At 33.8% G+C, this 19,520-nt stretch overlaps 3 protein-coding genes across 3 annotated transcripts in view; 1 reads left to right on the top strand and 2 right to left on the bottom strand.

The window, feature by feature from the left end:
- Window positions 1–448: 448 nt before the first annotated feature.
- Window positions 449–6,114, bottom strand: LOC102581294 (calreticulin-3-like). The gene is made up of 14 exons (XM_006345720.2): window positions 5,952–6,114; window positions 5,058–5,165; window positions 4,569–4,761; window positions 3,741–3,999; window positions 3,564–3,620; window positions 3,425–3,472; window positions 2,850–2,936; window positions 2,698–2,755; window positions 2,517–2,584; window positions 2,150–2,242; window positions 2,009–2,065; window positions 1,510–1,602; window positions 971–1,003; window positions 449–711 (listed from the first exon to the last, which is right to left on the bottom strand). Exons 1-14 carry the CDS (start codon window positions 6,085–6,087, stop codon window positions 700–702), a joined length of 1,302 nt encoding a protein of 433 aa, XP_006345782.1. The 5' UTR covers window positions 6,088–6,114; the 3' UTR covers window positions 449–699.
- A 3,598-nt stretch (window positions 6,115–9,712) lies between these two features.
- Window positions 9,713–12,604, top strand: LOC102580953 (acyl carrier protein 2, mitochondrial-like). Its single transcript, XM_006345719.2, has 2 exons — window positions 9,713–10,000; window positions 12,200–12,604. Exons 1-2 carry the CDS (start codon window positions 9,782–9,784, stop codon window positions 12,374–12,376), a joined length of 396 nt encoding a protein of 131 aa, XP_006345781.1. The 5' UTR covers window positions 9,713–9,781; the 3' UTR covers window positions 12,377–12,604.
- A 346-nt stretch (window positions 12,605–12,950) lies between these two features.
- LOC102590401 (aspartate--tRNA ligase 2, cytoplasmic) overlaps window positions 12,951–19,520 on the bottom strand; it is a 7,556-nt gene continuing 986 nt past the window's right edge. The window contains exons 2-11 of the mRNA XM_006345927.2: window positions 19,125–19,511; window positions 18,062–18,172; window positions 17,736–17,849; window positions 16,493–16,783; window positions 16,285–16,395; window positions 16,016–16,069; window positions 15,221–15,300; window positions 14,983–15,098; window positions 14,138–14,252; window positions 12,951–13,262 (exon numbers count right to left, since the gene is read on the bottom strand). Coding sequence (XP_006345989.1) covers window positions 13,136–13,262; window positions 14,138–14,252; window positions 14,983–15,098; window positions 15,221–15,300; window positions 16,016–16,069; window positions 16,285–16,395; window positions 16,493–16,783; window positions 17,736–17,849; window positions 18,062–18,172; window positions 19,125–19,511 — 1,506 coding nt within the window. The 3' untranslated portion in view covers window positions 12,951–13,135. The remainder of the gene's footprint in view (window positions 13,263–14,137; window positions 14,253–14,982; window positions 15,099–15,220; window positions 15,301–16,015; window positions 16,070–16,284; window positions 16,396–16,492; window positions 16,784–17,735; window positions 17,850–18,061; window positions 18,173–19,124; window positions 19,512–19,520) is intronic.

The following is a 19,520-nucleotide window of genomic DNA, read 5'->3' as shown; positions in this document are numbered from 1 at the left end:
ATTTTATCAAGGGACTCTTTATTTTGTTTGTTCAAATTTTTTAATGCCCAAGCAACCATTTTCTTTTATTGTAGGACTAAACTCTGACATCAATAATTTTTGTTATTTACAAGAAAAATTGACTAAAAAGAAAAGAATTCAATTTCACAATCCGATAATCAAAATCAATAGTTTGATTAATTCAGATACATAACATTGGGTAGATCCATTAATGGGGCAAGCCAACCTATCCCTCCGTTTACGAAGCTCAAGCCCAAAACATTATATTAAGAATGAAATTATTCCAACACAACCCTTTGTGATACTAAACAAGATGGCAATCCATAAAAGATTTTACAACAACAAACCGTGTATATTTTCATAGGTAAGGTTTGAGGAGGATGAGATATACGTAAACCTTACCCCTACCTTTGTGGGATAGAGAGATTGTTTCTGATAGACTCTCAACTCGGGAATCAACTGGATTTTACATTATTAATTGGATTTTCAATTATTGAGCCATGTTTTGCTTTGCCAAAAAAGCTAAATAAGATGGAAATAGTACAATCTGTCTTGTCTTAAGCCTAACACATTGGACTATGCAAAAATAAAGTTACTGTTAAGAGTAAAATACAACAAAAAGAACACACAAAGCCCAAATGAATGGAACCATCTTTCTGTCTCAAGAATGGAAGATGTAGTGTGGCCTTTAACACCAAGTCAAAGTTCATCCTGCAACAAAAAAAGAGTACCAACATCATTCATGGTACAAGAAAACATGTGTGGTATACCTATTATAAAGAGAATCTCCAAACATCTAGTATTTTTTTCCTATGTTGTTCAGTCTCTTCAGAAATGCCGCAGGGTGTCTGTCGGATTCTCCAAAAGTAGTGCATTTTTGGACAATCCGACACAGGTACAGCAGCATTTTGGAGAATCGGGCGGGGATAGAGAGTTGGAAGAAAAAAAAAACAGTTTATTCAGAGCTTACATGATAGTCATCATCATAATCACGGCGATAGCGCTGCAAAACAATAAATTTGACAGAGAAGTTAGACACTATATTTCAAGAGACAGAATTACTGAGCAAAATAAGAGACATGGGCATAGCATAACAAAATGGCATAATGACTACTTCAAGATTATCATTAAAACTAAATTTTTATTGCTATACTGAATCTGGTTAACATGAACAAAAATCAGTGGCCAGAAGCTCCTACTGGTTCTGATTAATGCTTATTGAGCAAACCAAAGCCATAAGTCGGGGGCAACTTACGATTTCTTAGCTTTAAAGCTATTTGAGTTTGAAATTTGTTAACAAAAGAAAGATAAGTTTGTCAAAGATAAATTGTATAACCAGAAAGATAGTCATAGAAATTGAAATCCGAGTAGGTACTATCCCGAACAAGGAAGGGCTTACAACAAAATTAGAAAGAAATTGTGCAAGGGAACAAGCGAGCAAATGATGGCAGAAAACTGAAAGGGAAAAGCATAGAGCATGTTGAGTTCAGAGACATGTGAAAAACTTACCCTCTTGTTTCTATCTCTGTGCCTGTCCCTACCCCTATCTCTATCTCTTTCACTTCTCCTCCTTTCACCTTCTTCTCTTGCTCTTTGGGCTTCCTGAAAATTCCAGCTATTTTAGCACTTGTTCCCGAAAAGACACAATATTTTAAATAACAGCATAATACATAAACGAACACTCAAACTTGGCCTCCCTAGCAAGTAAGTACTTCAATTTTGAGAGTGCATATCTAGACACCTCAATTTGATCTCAATGGCAACTAACACTCCAACTCGCCCCCACCATGTATGTGGACATCCGATGTTGACGTGATACATAAATTTTGAAGGTGTCTAGATGATCATTTTGTAAGTTGGAGTGTTTAATTGACACAGTGGAGACGAGATGAGGTCAAGGTGTCTAGATGTGCATACTCAAAGGTAGACTGTTTACTTGCCAGCTGAGGTCAAGTTTGAGTGTTTGTTCATGTATTACGCCTTAAATAAATGAAAACATGATATCAACCTCTTCCTCTTTTGCTTTTCTCACTTTCTCTGCCTCCTCAAAAGCCTCCTTTTCAGCCTGCAGATATTTATGTCAAGAAATCTGAGTGTTAAAGCAATAAGCTAGCACCAGATACCATAGGATAAGGGATCAAGGACAGACCTCCCTATTAGCAAAGACTTCCTCAATCACTTTCTTTGCATAATCGGGTTCATCGCATATCAGTATGTTGTCAAATAGAGAACCTGCTTTGACCTGCAGCCAATGACAAAAGTCAAAACACAACAGTACATCACCCAGAGGCGGATTCACGACATGAAGTTCACGGGCTCCTACGATCTCAAATTAATATACAATAATAACTTGGTTTACATTCAAATATCTATAGATATTTAGTGGATTTCTTAACATAACAACTGGTTCCCATGAACCTGTTGGGTTTGCTCTAAATCCACCATTGAAATCACCCATTCTAACTTCATAGAGTGTGAAAAGACAACATTATACTAGTTCAGACTACTAATCTTACCTGCCAAACTTCGATTCCAACATATTTGGTAGGCCTCAGCACATAGAGATCAGGATCATCTTCAAATTCTGAAGAGAGAAAGAGAGAGAGATCAGAATGGATTTCTAACAATATGATAGAACTTCATATCATTGGCAAGCGTATTCAAATGCATCTCAATACAAATGCATACATTCATTACCTGGATTGTCGATCCAAGGGGTCTTCCATTTACCTTTATAGTTAGGGTTCTTTACTTTCTGGGACATAAGATACACTTGCTAAGTAAATATTCCAGTTACAACTTGAAGAATTCAAGCTCCAGAGTTAGTAATCAGAATGATTTTCGCATACCTTTCGTTTCCATGGACCCTTATATGCTGGATTAGGAATTTTTGGTGGTCTCCAGATGCCATCCTCTTCATCATCCCAGTGATCAGGCTAAAAAAGGAAAGCAACTTTGGAAATTTAGCTTAAATTTTAAAACTTGCAAGTTGTAAGCTCATTGGTGCAAGCAGGCCTGTAACGTGTCTCAAATGATGACAACATATGAAAGGATAATGAAGCATGTGTACACTTCCCACTACGTTTCTACAAGTGCGGAAGGGGAAGTAAGGAAACCTGCTAAGACAGTGATGACCATTGACCGACGAGTACATCACTTGTGGAATAAAGTTAATTATACAAAAAAAAAAGATTGGTTGTAGTGATATAAGAGACAAATTATTTGACGAAACTACATGTGAATGAAAATATTCAGGACAGCAGACAAGAATAGAAAGTTCACTGTCAAGGAATAAAAAGTTGATGATAGAACTAAAGAGAAGAGTCTTTTCAGAATAACCACATTTCAGAAGCAGTAACTTCAAAACCTCATCCATAACACAGCTGATATTATGATAGTGTACATTAAAGCCAGCTGAACTAACCTTTTTAGCTTTTGGGTTAGGGATCTCTCTTGGAATAGATTCATATCCCTGGAGTAAAAAGTAGTAACAAGAAAATTTCAAAAAACAACTCAAAGCCTAAGAAACTGAAAAAACTGACCAAATGTGCAGTATGAACTACCTCTGGTTTGACCTCATTTAGATCCTCTATATATTCCCTATCATCCCAATCTGCAGGCTATAAGCAATGACAATTAAATAAGCCATTAATGAGCAGACAAATATCAGAAATCTTTACAGAATAGTTAAACAAATTGAGTTTAGAGGCATAAACAAGTTCAACATTTTCCTAAAATACCTTTTTCGCATTTACATCTTTAATTTTTCGAGGAGGAAAGATATCCCAGTCTGTATACATGCTTCCAGAATCCCTTTCTCGACCATCAATCCAGATGCTGTATGATGCATCAGGTCTAAGAATGAATGTGTAGAAATGGGTTAATTTGTCTGTTTCACATTGTAGATCCTTTTTGATTGGATAATTCTGGCCTTGGTAGGAAAGTATAACATGAAGTTTCTTAGTCTGTGTACCACAGATATCCGGTCCAAACATCATACTGCAGAAACAAAGACTTTCTGTAAATTAAAGTGGAAAAAGTGCATAACATGTAAACAAACTACTATGACAACTATATACTTCAATCAATTTACAGTAACTACTCAGTTACAGATACTGATCATTGAAATTTGACCAGTGTTAGATGTGTATCCAAACTCACAACCACTTACTAATCAGGAAAATAGGAAAACTGAAATTTGATGAATGTTAGATGTGTATCTGAACTCACAAGTCACAACCCTTTTTACTAATTAAGGTCATCGACATGCTGTCTTAGTGCACTTTCAGATAAAAGTAAAAGTTGGGGCTAAGGAGTGACATTTTACAGAAATACGTTCAGGCAGATGATTAGTCAGTCTCATCAAAGGAACATATTTAACATCAGAAACAATGTGTGAATTCCCCATTTTTCAGAAACCAAAAGATGGGACTGTGAGACAAAATATTGACAGCACACAAGCAGATCTTATGAAATCATGCCTAGGCAGCTCCAAAAGTTCTCGCAGTTACGGGATATCTTAAAATGAGATGGAGGAAGTTCACATGCAAAAGGTAGTGAGGAAAAACCTGTAAGGAGTGTCTCCCCCGAATTTCTTCTGGTTGACATATCCAGAGAGAAGCTTAATGTAACCTCCACCACATTCAATGTCTTGCTCAAGCTTTATAGAGTACTGTACAACCAATGTTCTATTCTTGTTACTAAATTCTGGTATCTTAGCAGAGATGGCGAAATGTTTGGCATCACTTGACGTCTGAATACCTACAAAATCACAAATCACAATCATATGTGGTAAGTTCCCCATGGTCAAACAAATATGCCCCTACAAGAACAGAGAACTAAAGCTAAAAGCAAGTCAAATATTTGCACTATGTACACAATGAATCATCTTAGCATACACAATCCCAGTATTTACTAGTTTTTTCTCAATACATATCTTAATATAAAACTATACAAGTCATTATATATATTGCAATACACTAAGAAAAGTATGTAACTATGTTGTTTAAGTTGTTCTACACACATGAAGACTTCCAAAAAACTGTTACGAGTCGAACCTTTATCATCAGGATCACCAGCCCATTTCCCAGCTGTATGCTTAAAGGAGCCTGCTTTCCCTTCACTCCTTTTCCAGTCAGACTTCACCCATCTGCTCTGCCAATCATCTTTTTAAATAATCCAATATGGGAAAAAACAAAACATTAATCAGTGTATAATCGCAGTTAAACAACAACAACAACATACCCAGTGGGGTCTAAATATTGATTCTTTTCATACCATTCACAGAAAAAATGGAACAACAAGCTCAAAAATGAAACTATGAAGTACCACTAACTGAAGCAGAAAACTAAGCAACCAAATGAACAAGAAAGAAAAATTATGGGTCTAACCGGAAGTGTCTAAAAATGATTCTTTACAAAAAAAAAAAAAAAAAAAAAAAAAAAAAAAAGGAACAACAAGCTCAAATATGAAACTATGAAGTACCACTAACAGAAGTAGAAATTAGACAACCAAATGGACAAATCCTTTAAAGAAAAATTCTGGGGTAGTGTCTAAAAATTGAATCTTTACATACTATTCACAGAAAAAATGGAACAACAAGCTCAAGTATGAAACTATGAAGTACCACTAACAAAAGAAGAAATTATAGAACCAAATGGACAATTCCTTTAAAGAAAAATTCTGGGGTCTAACCAACAGTCTCTAAAAATTGATTCTTTACATACTATTCACATAAAAAATGGAACAACAAGCTCAACATTGAAGTACCACAAACAGAAGCAGAAATTGAACAACCAAATGAACAATTCCTTCAAAGAAAAATTCTGGGGTCTAAACAAAAGTGTGTAAAAATTGATTCTTTACATACTACTCACAGAAAAAATGGAACAACAAGCTCAAAACTAACTATGAAATACCACTAAGAGAAGCAGAAAAGCAACAATTAGTACCATCAAATTGTTCTTCAAAGAAGATCTCAGACAATGAAGATGTGATAATTGAAAACAGTAACAAAACTAGTAGAAATGATTCAAGTGAGAAGACTAGTAGTAGACTTTTTCTTTTTTCATTCTTGGAAAGAGCCATTTGCCCAATGTGTGAATTCTATGGTCATTGGAATAATTATAGAAAGTTGGTTTTTAGATTTAGACCTTGAAATTTCCTTTAACTACATAATCACCCTGTTCTCTTGTTCAAACTTTATTTGAATTTTTTTTTTTATTAGTTTGTTTAAAAAATAATGCTATATTTTTTTTGTATTTGAAAATAATTTTTCATTTCACTTTTAATGATAAATTTTTAATAGTAACTACATAATCACCCTGTTCTCTTGTTCAAACTTTATTTGAAATTTTTTTTTATTAGTTTGTTTAAAAAATAATGCTATATTTTTTTGTATTTGAAAATAATTTTTCATTTCACTTTTAATGATAAAATTTTATATTAATATAGTTATTATAATATATTTAAAATCATGAGTTTTGAATATTTTATACTTGTATAAGGTACTGATGGTATCTTTATTCCTTCAATTATTGATAAATTTTTATTTTCATTTGACCTACTTCAATTAATTAAAACATGCAATTTTGATATATTTACTTGTGAATAATTACAAGAAAAACATAAATCATACTGTAATTATTAGTTGTTCCATATCAAGTATTGTAAGTATAATACATTTTCTACTTAAAATGATTAAATACGTGCATTTCAACTAAGAAGAATTTAATGTGATTAATCAAATAGGAGGGGAAAATATTTTTATATTATTGTGAATTTAGAGTTACCCTTCATCTCAATTTATATGACATTTTTCAAATTTTAAGATTCAAATAAGTCTTATTTTTACCGTAATTTTGTACATATCTTTGAATTGTGAATTATTATGATTGATAATACTTTTAGCATGATTTTCAAATAATCAATTTTATTTCAAAAAAACATAAAAGTTGCATGCCCAAACTCACTATCTGAATTAAACTGTTTGATCTGAAACATCAAATTATACCATATAAACTAAGACGAAGAGAGTGGAGTAAAAATTTTAAATATCCTTTTTTTCTTTTAATTATTATGTCTCAAATTAAACTATGTCAAACAAATAAAATAAGAATGAATATTTTTATCTATTTCTTTTTTCTAAAGTATTATCCAATCAAAGAAGGACACGTCGTTATGACCAACGAGTGTTGCTTCTAGTACATTCTATTAGGTCCTAAAGTCCACTTATTGGGAACTTTTAGATTTATTTAAAAATAACTAAATGATTATAGATCAAATCACATGACATCCATACTTAGTGGGCGTTTGGCCATGTAATTTGGTATCGTGAGATGGAATCAACATTTAAACATGCGATTTTACGTTGATTTCATCTCATGATTCCAAATCATGAGATGTGATTCCATATTCTATTTCATCTCATGATTTCATATCATGAGAGGTGATATCATATTCTCCAAAAACCATGATATGGAATTATATGGTAATTCCATATCATGATTTGAGATATTTTAATACAACAATTGATCCATGAGTTTATATTTTGTTAAAACAACCCCACATTTATATCTACTAATTAACCCCATTTATTTCATATGTAAATAAAATTTATAATCACATCATTACTTTTTAAAATTTGTTATTCTCACCGACATAAAATTTATTATTCTCACCAACATATAGTCACTTTAACCCACACCAACCGATTGTTAAAGTAATGAAATATTTATGGTCTATGAGTATGAAAATATAGTTGCGGATGATATTGACCATCAAATGGCTCAAAGTAACAATGTTGGTTCGTCTTCTCGGTCACATGATCGAGAAATGCAAGTTCAACGTGAGGAAATTGTCCGTACTATGTGGGAGGATTATATTAAAGACTAGTACACTACAATTTATGTTCTAATTTTTTTTATTAAAGTAAAGTTAGATGAAACAATTACTTAAGTGGAAAACAAATAGCTTTGTAATAATTTATTATGCGATTTTGTAAATTTTTGTTTATTTGATAAGATTGAATAAACAATTGGGGCTATTTTAATAGTTTTACAACTTATGAGATTTTTATGTTTATGAGAAAATATACAACACAAAAATTTCATATCGCATGTCCAAACAAAACTTCAATCTCATATCATGATACCATATCATGATATCATATCGCATGGCCAAACGGGCCCTTAAATTGCAAATAAGTGTATTAAAATTGCAACAAGTAACAATGAATTTGCTACCTCAATCTCAGATTAGTTAATATTAATTATATGAATAAATTTTATTACAAATATAAAATTAGTAATATTAATAAAGTTTATCTAAATATTATGATTTGCTTGAAATGTATGTAACAAAAAAAATTCAATCTAATATATCATTGAAAATTGCAATTTTCAGAAAAATAAATTCACTTTTGCAAATCGCGGAAGAAATGAAAAGAAAAAAAAGGGTGTAACAATATTTTTCTCATAAGAAACTGATAATACACTTTGTGTTAGGGTTGCTTATTGAATGGAAATAACTATATATAATGGTTTAATTATTGGGTATCAAATTTTAAATATATTAATCTATAGCCGATTAATATGATACGATTGGTTCGGTATCAAATTAGTAATTAAAATATATTGATCTCCTATCAAACAAAATAATTTTTCCAGGCCTACTTAAGCTAATAATTCTATAACTTTAAATCACATTGAGAAAATATACAAAATTTTAAATTTTGAAAATGCATACACATAAGCATTTATTTAACGAAGATACTTACATTAAAAATGTAACTACGATAATCTTAATGGATTAGCGATTTATCAATAAGAAAATTAATAAACCGTTAACTATAAAATTGTAATTCGTTCACCAACCATTAATACTACAATCCAATATCGATAAGCTAATAAGTCAATTTCATGGCTGACTTCCCTATATCGTAATAGGTTAAACACTTTCCTTGAATTAACATAGATAAATTAGAAATATAGAAAAATAATAGAAATCGAAATTAGTTATAAAAATATTCCTAATTTATAAAATAAAAAATTCCAAAAATAAAAATGTATCCGTTTGAGTATTTTTTTTTACCTGTAAATCGCATTTGACCAATGCGATTTATGTGTTAAGAGCATAATACTCCTATTGCCTTCTTGTGCCATCATTCACATCTCCCTCATCTCTTCTCTCTTTCAATGTCAACAAAGAATGCATTATTAAAGTATTTTAAAATTAAATTTGATTTATAACTTTATTAATTTGAATATGAATTATAAATCATTTTTATTGAATACAATTCGTAAATTGCATTAGAGATGCTTTATTTTTGTAATACCATTTATAAATCACATTTATTTGGATTAATTCAAAGCCTGAAAATATCTTTTAAAAGGTTAATTCAACACCTCATATCTATGTCGACTGTCGTAACATGATCAAACATTTATAGCTCACAATTGTTGAATACAATTCGTAAATCGTGTTTAAAATAATTTATATTTATAACACTTATAAATCACATTTATTTGGATCAATTCAAAGATCAATAGGTTAATTCAGCACCTCGTATCTATGTCTTGACATGATCAAACACTTTCCTCGAATCAACGTCTCAATAAATGAGAAAGATATATTATATATAGAGAGATCCAAACTAATTATAAAAATATCCATAATTTATAAATGAGAAATTTTCCAAAAAAGATTTTATTCAATTATTTACCTTTTATTTAGCCATCTTCAAGACAACTTCTTTATACCCTCTTTTCACTTCTATCTTTCAATGGCGGCCAAGAACGCATTGTTGAAGTACCTTAGAGTTGAATCTCGTCTTCCACAACAACTACAATTGCAAAATCATAGGTTTATTGGAACCCCATTTGCTCATTTGCTCAAACGTCACTTCTCAGAGGAAGTTAGGGGGTCATTTCTTGATAAGTCTGAAGTGACAGATCGTGTCATTGATTGTGTCAAGAACTTCCCAAAACTCGACCCATCAAAGGTTTTTTTTTCAATATTTTAAATTAGATTATTGTTATTTGGTTTGTAGTGAAGCAAAAAATTATTTGCGAATTAGAATGAAATGAGCTGGGATAGAATAGATTGGTTTTGTGTTTATGGTGTATTGATTGATTTTAGTTGTTACAAGGTCAAGGATTTGAAAAGATATTTGCTTGTTGTTTGGGTGTTTGGTTAATTTTTGTTTTAAGCTTTCTATTGGGAGTTTGCTACATTGGATTGGAAAGATATGAGCTGGTTGTTGCCTTTTTTTTTTTTTTTTGGTTTTCCATTCGTGGGATTACACTGGGTATGTTGTTGATGTTGGCCTTTTTTTTTGGTTTGATCAGTTTTGTGCATGGGGAAGTTCTTGTTTTAGACTTTCTATTGCGAGTTTGCTACATTGGATTGGAAAGACATGAGCTTGTTGTTGGTTTTGTTGGTTCAATCAGTTTTGGGCATGGGGGAATGCTTGATTTAGATGTTTTTTTGTGAGTTTGCTATGTTAGACTAGAAAGATATGAGTTTTTTTTTTGTTGGTTAAATCCGTTTTCTGCATGTGAGAAGGAGGCTTGTTTTAGACTTTCTGTTGTGAGTTTGCTATGTTGGACTAGAAAGATGTGAGCTTGTTGTTTGTTTATTTTGGTTAAATCAGTATTAGGCATGGGGGAAGGCTTATTTTAAACTTTCTATTGTGAGTTTGCTACATTGGATTAGAAAGATATGAGCTTGTTGTTGGTTTTTTTGGTTAAATCAGTTTTAGGCATGTTGGAAGGCTTGTTTTACATCTGGTGAGAGTTTGCTCCATTCATCTTTGGATGCTTATGTATTGTCTATTTATGTGCTTGCTAGTTCTTTTGATTTGTGGCGAGCTGATGTTTGCTTTTGAGCTAGAAATGAATACACACTGTACATTTTCTTTTTTGGCTAATATTTTTACCTATAGACTCTACACATGTGAGCTTCACATAGTCTGCATGCACATAAAGGAGAGTTGGGGATGTGTGGATGGCCAGCGGAATGATAGTGCGAGTTACGATTCATACGTGCCCCTACCTAAGCTCACGATGAAATGAGTCTAGATAGAGCATAATGGATTTAGAGGCTTCATATAGCCAATGCAACTATTTAGTATTGCCGTGGATTTGATTGTTTGATTATTTAACCTTTTAGATAGAAGTCGCCTGACTACAGGTTTGTTTGGAAGCAGTGAAAGTAGGAACAGTAACTCAATTTATGAAGAGAAAAGGAAAAAATGGAAGTAAATCAAAGTAATAATAAAGATAAGCAAGTTTAGAGTCAAATGTGGATGACATGTTTGAGAAGTCAAAAACTCCTTACAGTTACCAATTTTTTTTAAGAAAAGAGTCAAAAACTCCTTATGATTCCTCCCTTTCAGCTTGCCTGCTGTCTGCAATTTGAATATGCAATATAAGCATGAACCTTATGGTTTAATGATGCATCTTTCTTTATCCCATATTCTATGCCTAAATTCCCAAATTTATCAGAGTCGAAGCAATGCCTGTTCCTCCATCCCATATTTTTTCATTCTGCTGGTAGAGAGGATTGCTTCGAATTACTTAATAGTTACAAGATGGAGACTCCTGGTAAATACCTGGAATGCTAGGGTGTCTACCTTTGCCAGATTTTTTCTATCTGAGATGCCACAAGGATGTCTTGTTTGTGCTGAATTTATTTGAAAATATTCTGACCTTATTGTATATAAACAGCTTCTTATTAAGTTCTCTTGCAAATTGGCAAAAGTGCCCTATGTGAGTTAACCAGAGCTTGTAGTGCCAATAGAACAAAGATTTTATAATGAATTTGCTGACCTTTATCAAGGAACTCTCTGTGTGTGCAAGGAACTTGGTTGATTAAGTTTTTTTGTTTTTGTTTTTGGGAATTAGCATTTAGAAGCACTACTAAGGTTGTGTTGAAACCCACATGTCCGATGGTTGATTCAGTATCTAAAGGATAGATCTTGATATTACATTCTGTTGTTTGATTTACTCCTCATGGTTATTTAAGTGATATAGCTTACTTTGTTCATTTATGCTACTATAACCCAGCCATATCATGTTATACTTTTTATTTCTAGTTAGTCTTGGATGTGGCTTTGTTTTCAGATTTTTAGGTTGTTTACATTCTCTTTAGTCTTTACTATTACCACTAAGGCATGTTCTTTTTGTATTTACGCCTGCAGGTTACTCCAAATGCCCACTTCCAGAATGATCTTGGTTTAGATAGTTTAGACACTGTGGAAATTGTTATGGCCCTTGAAGAAGAGTTTGCGTTCGAGATTCCTGACAATGAAGCTGATAAGATTAGCTCCATTGATCTAGCTGTTGCTTTCATTGCATCTCACCCCCAGGCTAAATAAAGGAACAGGCTAGCCTTAAATTTGCTCTTCGTTTAGACTGTGTTGGCCTGTGGTTAATTGTACGACTTCTGGTCAGCTCGTTTAAGTTTTGGATAATTCATAACAATGACAATCACTTCCATTATCTAGTGAGCTTATTCGCTTAAGAACTTCATGTTTTGAAATAAATGAGCTGCAGTATACCATTTATTTGAATTAAATTTCTGGAAATGGATAAAATGTTCTTTATATCTCATTATGTGATTGTAGTTGATGTGTCAATAGTCCACACATTGCTCAATGGTGAAATCAATTGCTGTAATTTACAAGTGGAGGAATCAACAAGTCATTTTATGGAAGTCTTGGAAAGGACCAGTTAACTATATTTATCTAACAATGTTTCCTGTTGATTTTCCTAGTCAACAAGACATGAGATGATAAAATTGGCTTCTTTTGGCCATCTGGCCCATGGTTCGAAATTTGTTGAATGAAAACAGGATTTGAATCTGTGACATGTGCTTAACCCACACTTCATAAGTTAAGCGCACCCAAAGACTTGTGTGGTTTAGTGAAATCCATTAAAAGCAAATAAAAGTAGATAAAACATAGATGATTATACGTAGTCATATATAAACTCTGAAATTCATGTTTCTTGAGTAACCCCAGAATGGAGAGATTTTAAAACAATCAGTCGCCTACTTATTGTTTTCATGCTAGGACATGAACAAATACCAGCTTTGGTGAAACAAAAACAGAAAAAAGGTTCAAAAAAGTAACAAATCATGGAGCAATCCTTTGTGGGTCGCGAGGGAAAAGTGATGTCTTGCGAATGTTATTGAGGGCACAGAAAAGCATCACCACACGCTCCAATCCGACTCCAAATCCACCATGGGGAGGTGCACCATACCTTCACAACAGGCAAAACACAAAATCAGATGCAGATATTAGCAGAAATGGATGCAAGATTTTGAACTTGATAGGTCCAACCTTAGATATTCTAACACTAACTTTCAATATATTTAGTGATATTTTACATTAATAAACTGACGATCCTCTATACATAAGTTGCCATTGCAAACATATCTACAGCAAATGCATGATGATCTGAGCAGGCATAATTGGCAAGACATGAGAATAAGTAGCCAAAAACTTAGCTTGAATTCATTGATGACATCAATCTCACAGACTTACGAAGTCCAAGAATCTCACAGTGGTTTCTAAGCTTAGGTTTACCTAAATTCTGAAATATAAACTTGATTCCTCACAGATTCCATAAGCACTGAAGTATGGAACACATGGAAGATGCAACAGAAAATGGCTGAATTCACACCCTACAAAGAAAAAGTTGCATGCCCACGACATACTTCTCACTTCCCTTTCCAAAATGGCTCTATGGCCTTGATCCTATAGACTTATTGGCTGTTCCTTCCAAAAATAAAACCTTCACCCAGCGCTGATTAAACTTTATGTTCAAGCAAAGAAAATAATGGAACATTGAATTTAGTATTAACGACCTACAGGCTAAATAAAGCCACACAACATTCAATTATAAAAGTCTACTTCGTTTTAAAAAAAAAACGATCCTAGATGATTGAGAAGAGAGTTTTAACTTTTATGCACTGATAGAACAAATAATTTTCATACTATATGCTCACTTAAAAACCAATTAGAGGTACTTTATATGGTTATCGTTGTTGGCACTCACAAAAGATTATCAGTTGATTAAATATTGACTGAAGCTTTTCAAATATAGAAGACAAATTGAATCACAAAGAGAAATACCGGAAAGAGTCGATGTATGTTGATATTGTCTTCACATCAATTCCACACTCTCCGGCACGTTTTTCCAAGAATTCAGGAACATGGACACGCTGAGCTCCTGAGATAATTTCCTCCCCTACCAAAAAGGCAATCAAAAGAAGTAATTATGTCACCTTTTCAATTGAAAAAAGGGAATAAACATTATTTCCAAGCACACAAAATATGTTTCACTGCATCAGAACTGGCTGTCACTTTCTCCTTTAAATTTCTAGAACCAGAAAGCTAATACAAATTGAGGTACTGCAAACATGCAACCTAATGGATCCACTGAAAGAAAGCCTCACAAAAGAGAGGGGAAAATGTCAGCAAACATGTTATTTTTTCCTTAAAGAAAAAAAACATAATTCCATAACAAAAGCGGAAAGGTTCGCGAGGAATGGGAGTGTTCCACCTAATGCAATAGGTCAAGAAAAACACATTCCAGCAACCAAGAGGGTATATATGACATAACTCAAGTCAGCACATTCCCGTTTCTCAAGATAAAAAAGCATGTCCTAGCCAACAAATTGGACGAACACGTTCAGAACTAAAACATTCCAACCTAGAGCTACATGTCAAGAAAAGCTGAATTTTGAGCACAACAATGGACACTAAAGAAAAATTGAATTTTATTAGAGCAGTTCCTTTTTTTAAGAAATGAAAAAAAGTACTACCTAAACGCACCATACTTCACTTAAAATATTAAACATCCATCTGCTCACAATACATATTTGGCATTAGGAACATTTGAATGAAATCACATCTTACCCATCAAAAGAGAATAAAATAATTTTCTCACAATATTAAGAAACTCATAACTTCAATACCTCTGATAAAGACATCAAAAGAATTGCTGTAAGATGGATTGTCATGACAAGGCATGGTATAGAATGGACGAACAGCCTGTGGGTACTTGTGAAGTATATAGAATTCAGTTCCATACCTGAAGAAAAAAGAATAACAGAAAATTAACACACAACCATCATTCATATTAGGAAAGCAAGAAAGAAAAGGTGAATTGGAAGAAGAGAGTTTTTGTGGTTGGGTGGAGGAGTTATTAAATACTTGTCCGCAACAAGCTGCCCAAGCTTTCTTTCTGATTCTGTATTTAGGTCCCCAAGAGGATCAACTTCAACACCAGCTTCCTGTGAAGCAGAAGAGCATGAAAAGGTTAGACTCACAATAGGGACGACAATGGGAAGGGAAACAGCAAGTTTCTTCCCCAAGAGACTGACATCCAGGGCATGGGGGTGAAACAGGGAACAGAAGGGAGAGCCCAGCAGTTTCCCCCATAACCTATCACTTTGGCTATGTGCAATTACGACCATTTTTTTGGATGACCAAGAAATCCATTTGGGGCCAACCTTTAGGACCAAATGTCCTTCAGAACTCGGGAATAGTGGGCATCACAAATCTACCCTACTCTACTTAAATATCAAACTTAGTTAGCATGATGCACGGCTCGCACCTGTGACCTAAGTCACAACTCACAAGACCCTCAACCTTTGCCACTTGAATTAAGCCCTGGGGGCGCAATTACAATTTTTTGACAAAACTGATGCAATTGCCTGCAAAATTATTAGTTGGGACTCAATTGGCAAGGAAACTCACGATGTGCACGCAGATGAATAGAACTTAATTATCAGTTTAGAACTTCTGTGTGCAACCATAGCCCATTGTCAAATTGTTTACTACTTCATGTTCCCTAATCCCTAAATTTATGCTACTTTTGCACTCGAGATGGTTCGGTTTCTTCAGCACGAGAGAAGCTGATAATAACAGAATGCTTGCCTGTGAAGCTTAGCATGACAACTTAATGATTTCTTCAGGAAACAGCAAATTTCTACAACAATCATTTACCTTTAGCATTTGAATCCCCTCTGCAAATGTAAGTCGTAAGGTCTTTCGCAAATACTGCATTGTCAATCAAACAAATAGTTACTACCTCTGCAGAAAAATACAAGTTGCTATTTAAGAAACTCTCTCGTGGGTATATAAGTCATTGCCACAAGCAATAAGGTTTCCCTATTTCCAAGAATAAGCATATGAATGTATAAAAGAGCAAGTCAATCTGTGGAGGTTAAGCAATCATAGGTTGCATACTGATCACTGAAGTTGAGCCTAGTTACCTTCAGAGGTTCAAAAGGGTATTGCCTTCCAATGGCTTCAAGTTCCTTTTTGCATTTCTCATTCAAGCTATCAAACATGGCCACAAATAAGCGGTCAACAACATCCATGACCTGCAAAAGTAAACTTCATATTGTAATATCCAAATAAAAGCACACTTCATATTGTACTTGCAGAAGCAGTTTTCTAAGAGGCTCTAGCATGCCATACCTCTGAATAATGTTCCTTGATCTCCATTTCAACATCAAGACCTGTAAACTCACACAGATGTCTATGTGTAAAAGAATCTTCTGCCCTAAAGACGGGGCCTACTTCAAATACACGGCCAAAATCACCACATATTGCCATTTGTTTGTGAAGTTGAGGTGACTGCGCCAGACATGCAGGTTGACCTTTATAATCTAATCTGAAAACAGCTGAACCTCCTTCACTAGACCCTCCAATCAATTTTGGAGTGTGGATTCCTACAAATCCTTCAGAGAGCAAAAACTGCCTGAATATCTGCATTTACCCGTAGAAAATTAGCTCATCATTTATAGTTTGCAAGTACTCAATAGAAATGTAGGGAACAATCTCGCAATTTCCTTCTTTTTGTTAACAAGTTTTCTTCTAGTATCACCAGAAAGTGACTGGAACCACAATCTGAATCACTTCTACATTAAAAATATAACAAGAATAAGAATATATTGTGAAAATGTGCAAGCAAGGCTAATATGCACCAAGGTACCATGTCTAGAAACAGTGATACTAATTCCATTGTACGGATGGATAGAGTCATAGAGATTGGTAAAAGATTACCATATATCTTTGTGGCTACATCTCAAGAAAAAATGAAGCTACCAGTTCTGATCTCAAGAAAAAATGAAGCTACCAGTTTTGAATCTTAAATCCTCATGAAATGACAATTCATAACAAGCATAATGCAGGTGTGTAAAGAAGATGAAAATTTAAGCAAACACAAAATGAAGTAATTCAAATAAATGCAGTTGGATACACTTGGGTGTTAGTTAACATTAAACTTAAAAAAGACTTGTTAATAATAACGTCACTATAAATTTTGTTTTTGTATAAATGAGAAGTTTATTCAATATTTTATAGCACCGAGTAGGTGTTGTAATGGCATACAAGTTACATTCTCAGGGATTACAATAAGTACCAGAAATTCCCCAAAGAGTTCACTGTATCTTGTTTATAACAAATTATATAGGTCCCTGTATTTCAGGCAATGCAGTACCTTATTCCAAATTCTCACTCACACAACTGATTTCTCCCAGTCAAATACACTAAATTATACACAAAGGCACCTCTCTCCAGTCTCCACTCTATTCTAATTAAATGTCTTCTGTCCTCAACAGTCTTCTCTCTTCTCCAAACAGAATATAAAACATATTTTGCATTAGACATTTTCAAACAGTAAATAGGTGAAATGGAAATATCGGGTAGTATAACGAACATTTTCAACTTGACATTGAATGCGGAAGATTCCTTGATTTGCAGGTGTGCGCATGTCTAGTATCCTGAAGTTTAAGCGAGTATCCTGATTTACACGAACAAGCTGCTCTCCTTTCTGCACTTCATAGAAAGATGTCAGTAGACGATCAAAAGGATAGAAAGAACATAGACTGCATTAGTCCAGTTATTGAAATTTAATGGAATCTCAATTTTTGAAAAGGTAACTGCGAAATGCTGATGACTTCCCTTGAAATATATTGTCAACCAATTCCAATGTTAAAATTGCATTAAAGCAATGAATCAATTCGAGAAGAGAAAAGAATATACCTCTAAAGCTTGTTCTATCTCCACCTCGCTTCTAGCAGCATCCTCAATATTAATCGGTAGAGTGGGCACAGCCCTGTTGACACCATAAAGTTTGCTTATTTGAACTTCCACCTGAAGCAAATAAAAAAGACTAATAAGTACTTAGGAACTACCAAAAACAACAAAATAATCAGCATATACAAGAATTCAAAGATTCTTCTGCACCATTTAGATCAGGTTTATCATATAATAAGGCAACTCCACTATTAATCTTCTCTTGTTTATTCTCATTTGCCATGAATCATTATTTTGTTTAAAGAGGTACTTGTCAGACTAAAATGTAGAAAAGCTCTGGTGATATGAACCCTAAAGTTGTCTTAAATGACAAATTATTGGCACGATTCATATAGCCAAACTCAACTTATTTGGGATTTTGGCATAGTTGTTACTGTTTGGAATTAGTGGGTCCAAATGGAGCAAATGGATATTAAGGAGTCATATACATTAGCTAATCTAGCCTTTAACCTACGGGTTCACGTGAACCCAACAACATTTGCATTAAAAAATTCACTAAATATATATAAATATTTTGCCTGTGAACTTAGTTATGTATTACTCCTGATCCACTGTCTTAGCTAGACTTTGGTCATACATTTTGAAAAGTTCTCTTCAAATATCTATTTGGCATGAAATTCGAAATCTGAACTTTAAATATTTTCAAGTTCCCAAAAACTGGATCAAACAAATTTTGGTTTTTGGGACTTCTACACACAAAACTTCCAAGTAAAATGCATGTCCAAACACAACTTCATGTTCCCAAAAACTCAAATTTTCAAGTTTTTACTTTCAACTTCAAAATCATGGCCAAACGGGAGTTTGAAAGATAATTTTGGGGAGCATTGAAATGAAACAGGTCCAGTGGAATGGAAAATTGAGGACTCAACCTAAAACAATCTTTTTTAATGATTCATATAAGTGACACCAACTTAGTTTCTTTGAGAATTGGCCTAAAATTATATGACTCAAGTGTATCAAGAAGAACTATAAAAGCATAAAGCAATAACCTTTTTTGAAATAAATCTACCTGTTGTTGAGTGGCACCAGTAATTGGCTTCTCTGGTATTGTAACAACACCTTCAACATCAACAATGGACTCTTTGCTCAAACTAGTAGCATATTTCACCATTTGTGAACTAACCAATTCAGGCTTCACAGTCAATACACACTGCACCGTAAATCCTCGTTCCCTCACAACCACAAAAGCTATCTTTTTCCCGACGGGACGAATCGTCTGTACTCTCCCCCGAATCAAGACAACCTGGTCCTTCATTTCTGGCGTGACGGACCCAACTTCAGTCCACTTGCGACCCGTCACAGCCTTAGATTGCAGATCGTTCAGCTCTACGTCACCGTAGTTTCCGGAAAGTGGATCAGATTCTTCAATGGAGACGGTGGAGACAGCAGTGGCGGGGGAGGGGCT

The sequence above is a fragment of the Solanum tuberosum genome, unplaced genomic scaffold (assembly GCF_000226075.1).
Source record: "Solanum tuberosum cultivar DM 1-3 516 R44 unplaced genomic scaffold, SolTub_3.0 scf00072, whole genome shotgun sequence".
Taxonomy (NCBI): Eukaryota; Viridiplantae; Streptophyta; class Magnoliopsida; order Solanales; family Solanaceae; genus Solanum; species Solanum tuberosum.
The sequence above is the reverse complement of the archived record's forward strand: the minus strand, read 5'-3'. Positions and strand labels throughout refer to the sequence as shown.

Coding starts and splice junctions, on each gene's coding strand:
- LOC102581294 (XM_006345720.2), bottom strand. CDS start 6,087: ATGGCTCTTTCCAAGAATGAAAAAAGAAAAAGTCTACTACTAGTCTTC. Junction 2,243..2,516: donor TTGGAATCGAAGTTTGGCAG/GTAAGATTAGTA, acceptor CATTGGCTGCAG/GTCAAAGCAGGTTCTCTATT. Junction 1,004..1,509: donor ACAGAGATAGAAACAAGAGG/GTAAGTTTTTCA, acceptor ATTGTTTTGCAG/CGCTATCGCCGTGATTATGA.
- LOC102580953 (XM_006345719.2), top strand. CDS start 9,782: ATGGCGGCCAAGAACGCATTGTTGAAGTACCTTAGAGTTGAATCTCGT. Junction 10,001..12,199: donor CAAAACTCGACCCATCAAAG/GTTTTTTTTTCA, acceptor TTACGCCTGCAG/GTTACTCCAAATGCCCACTT.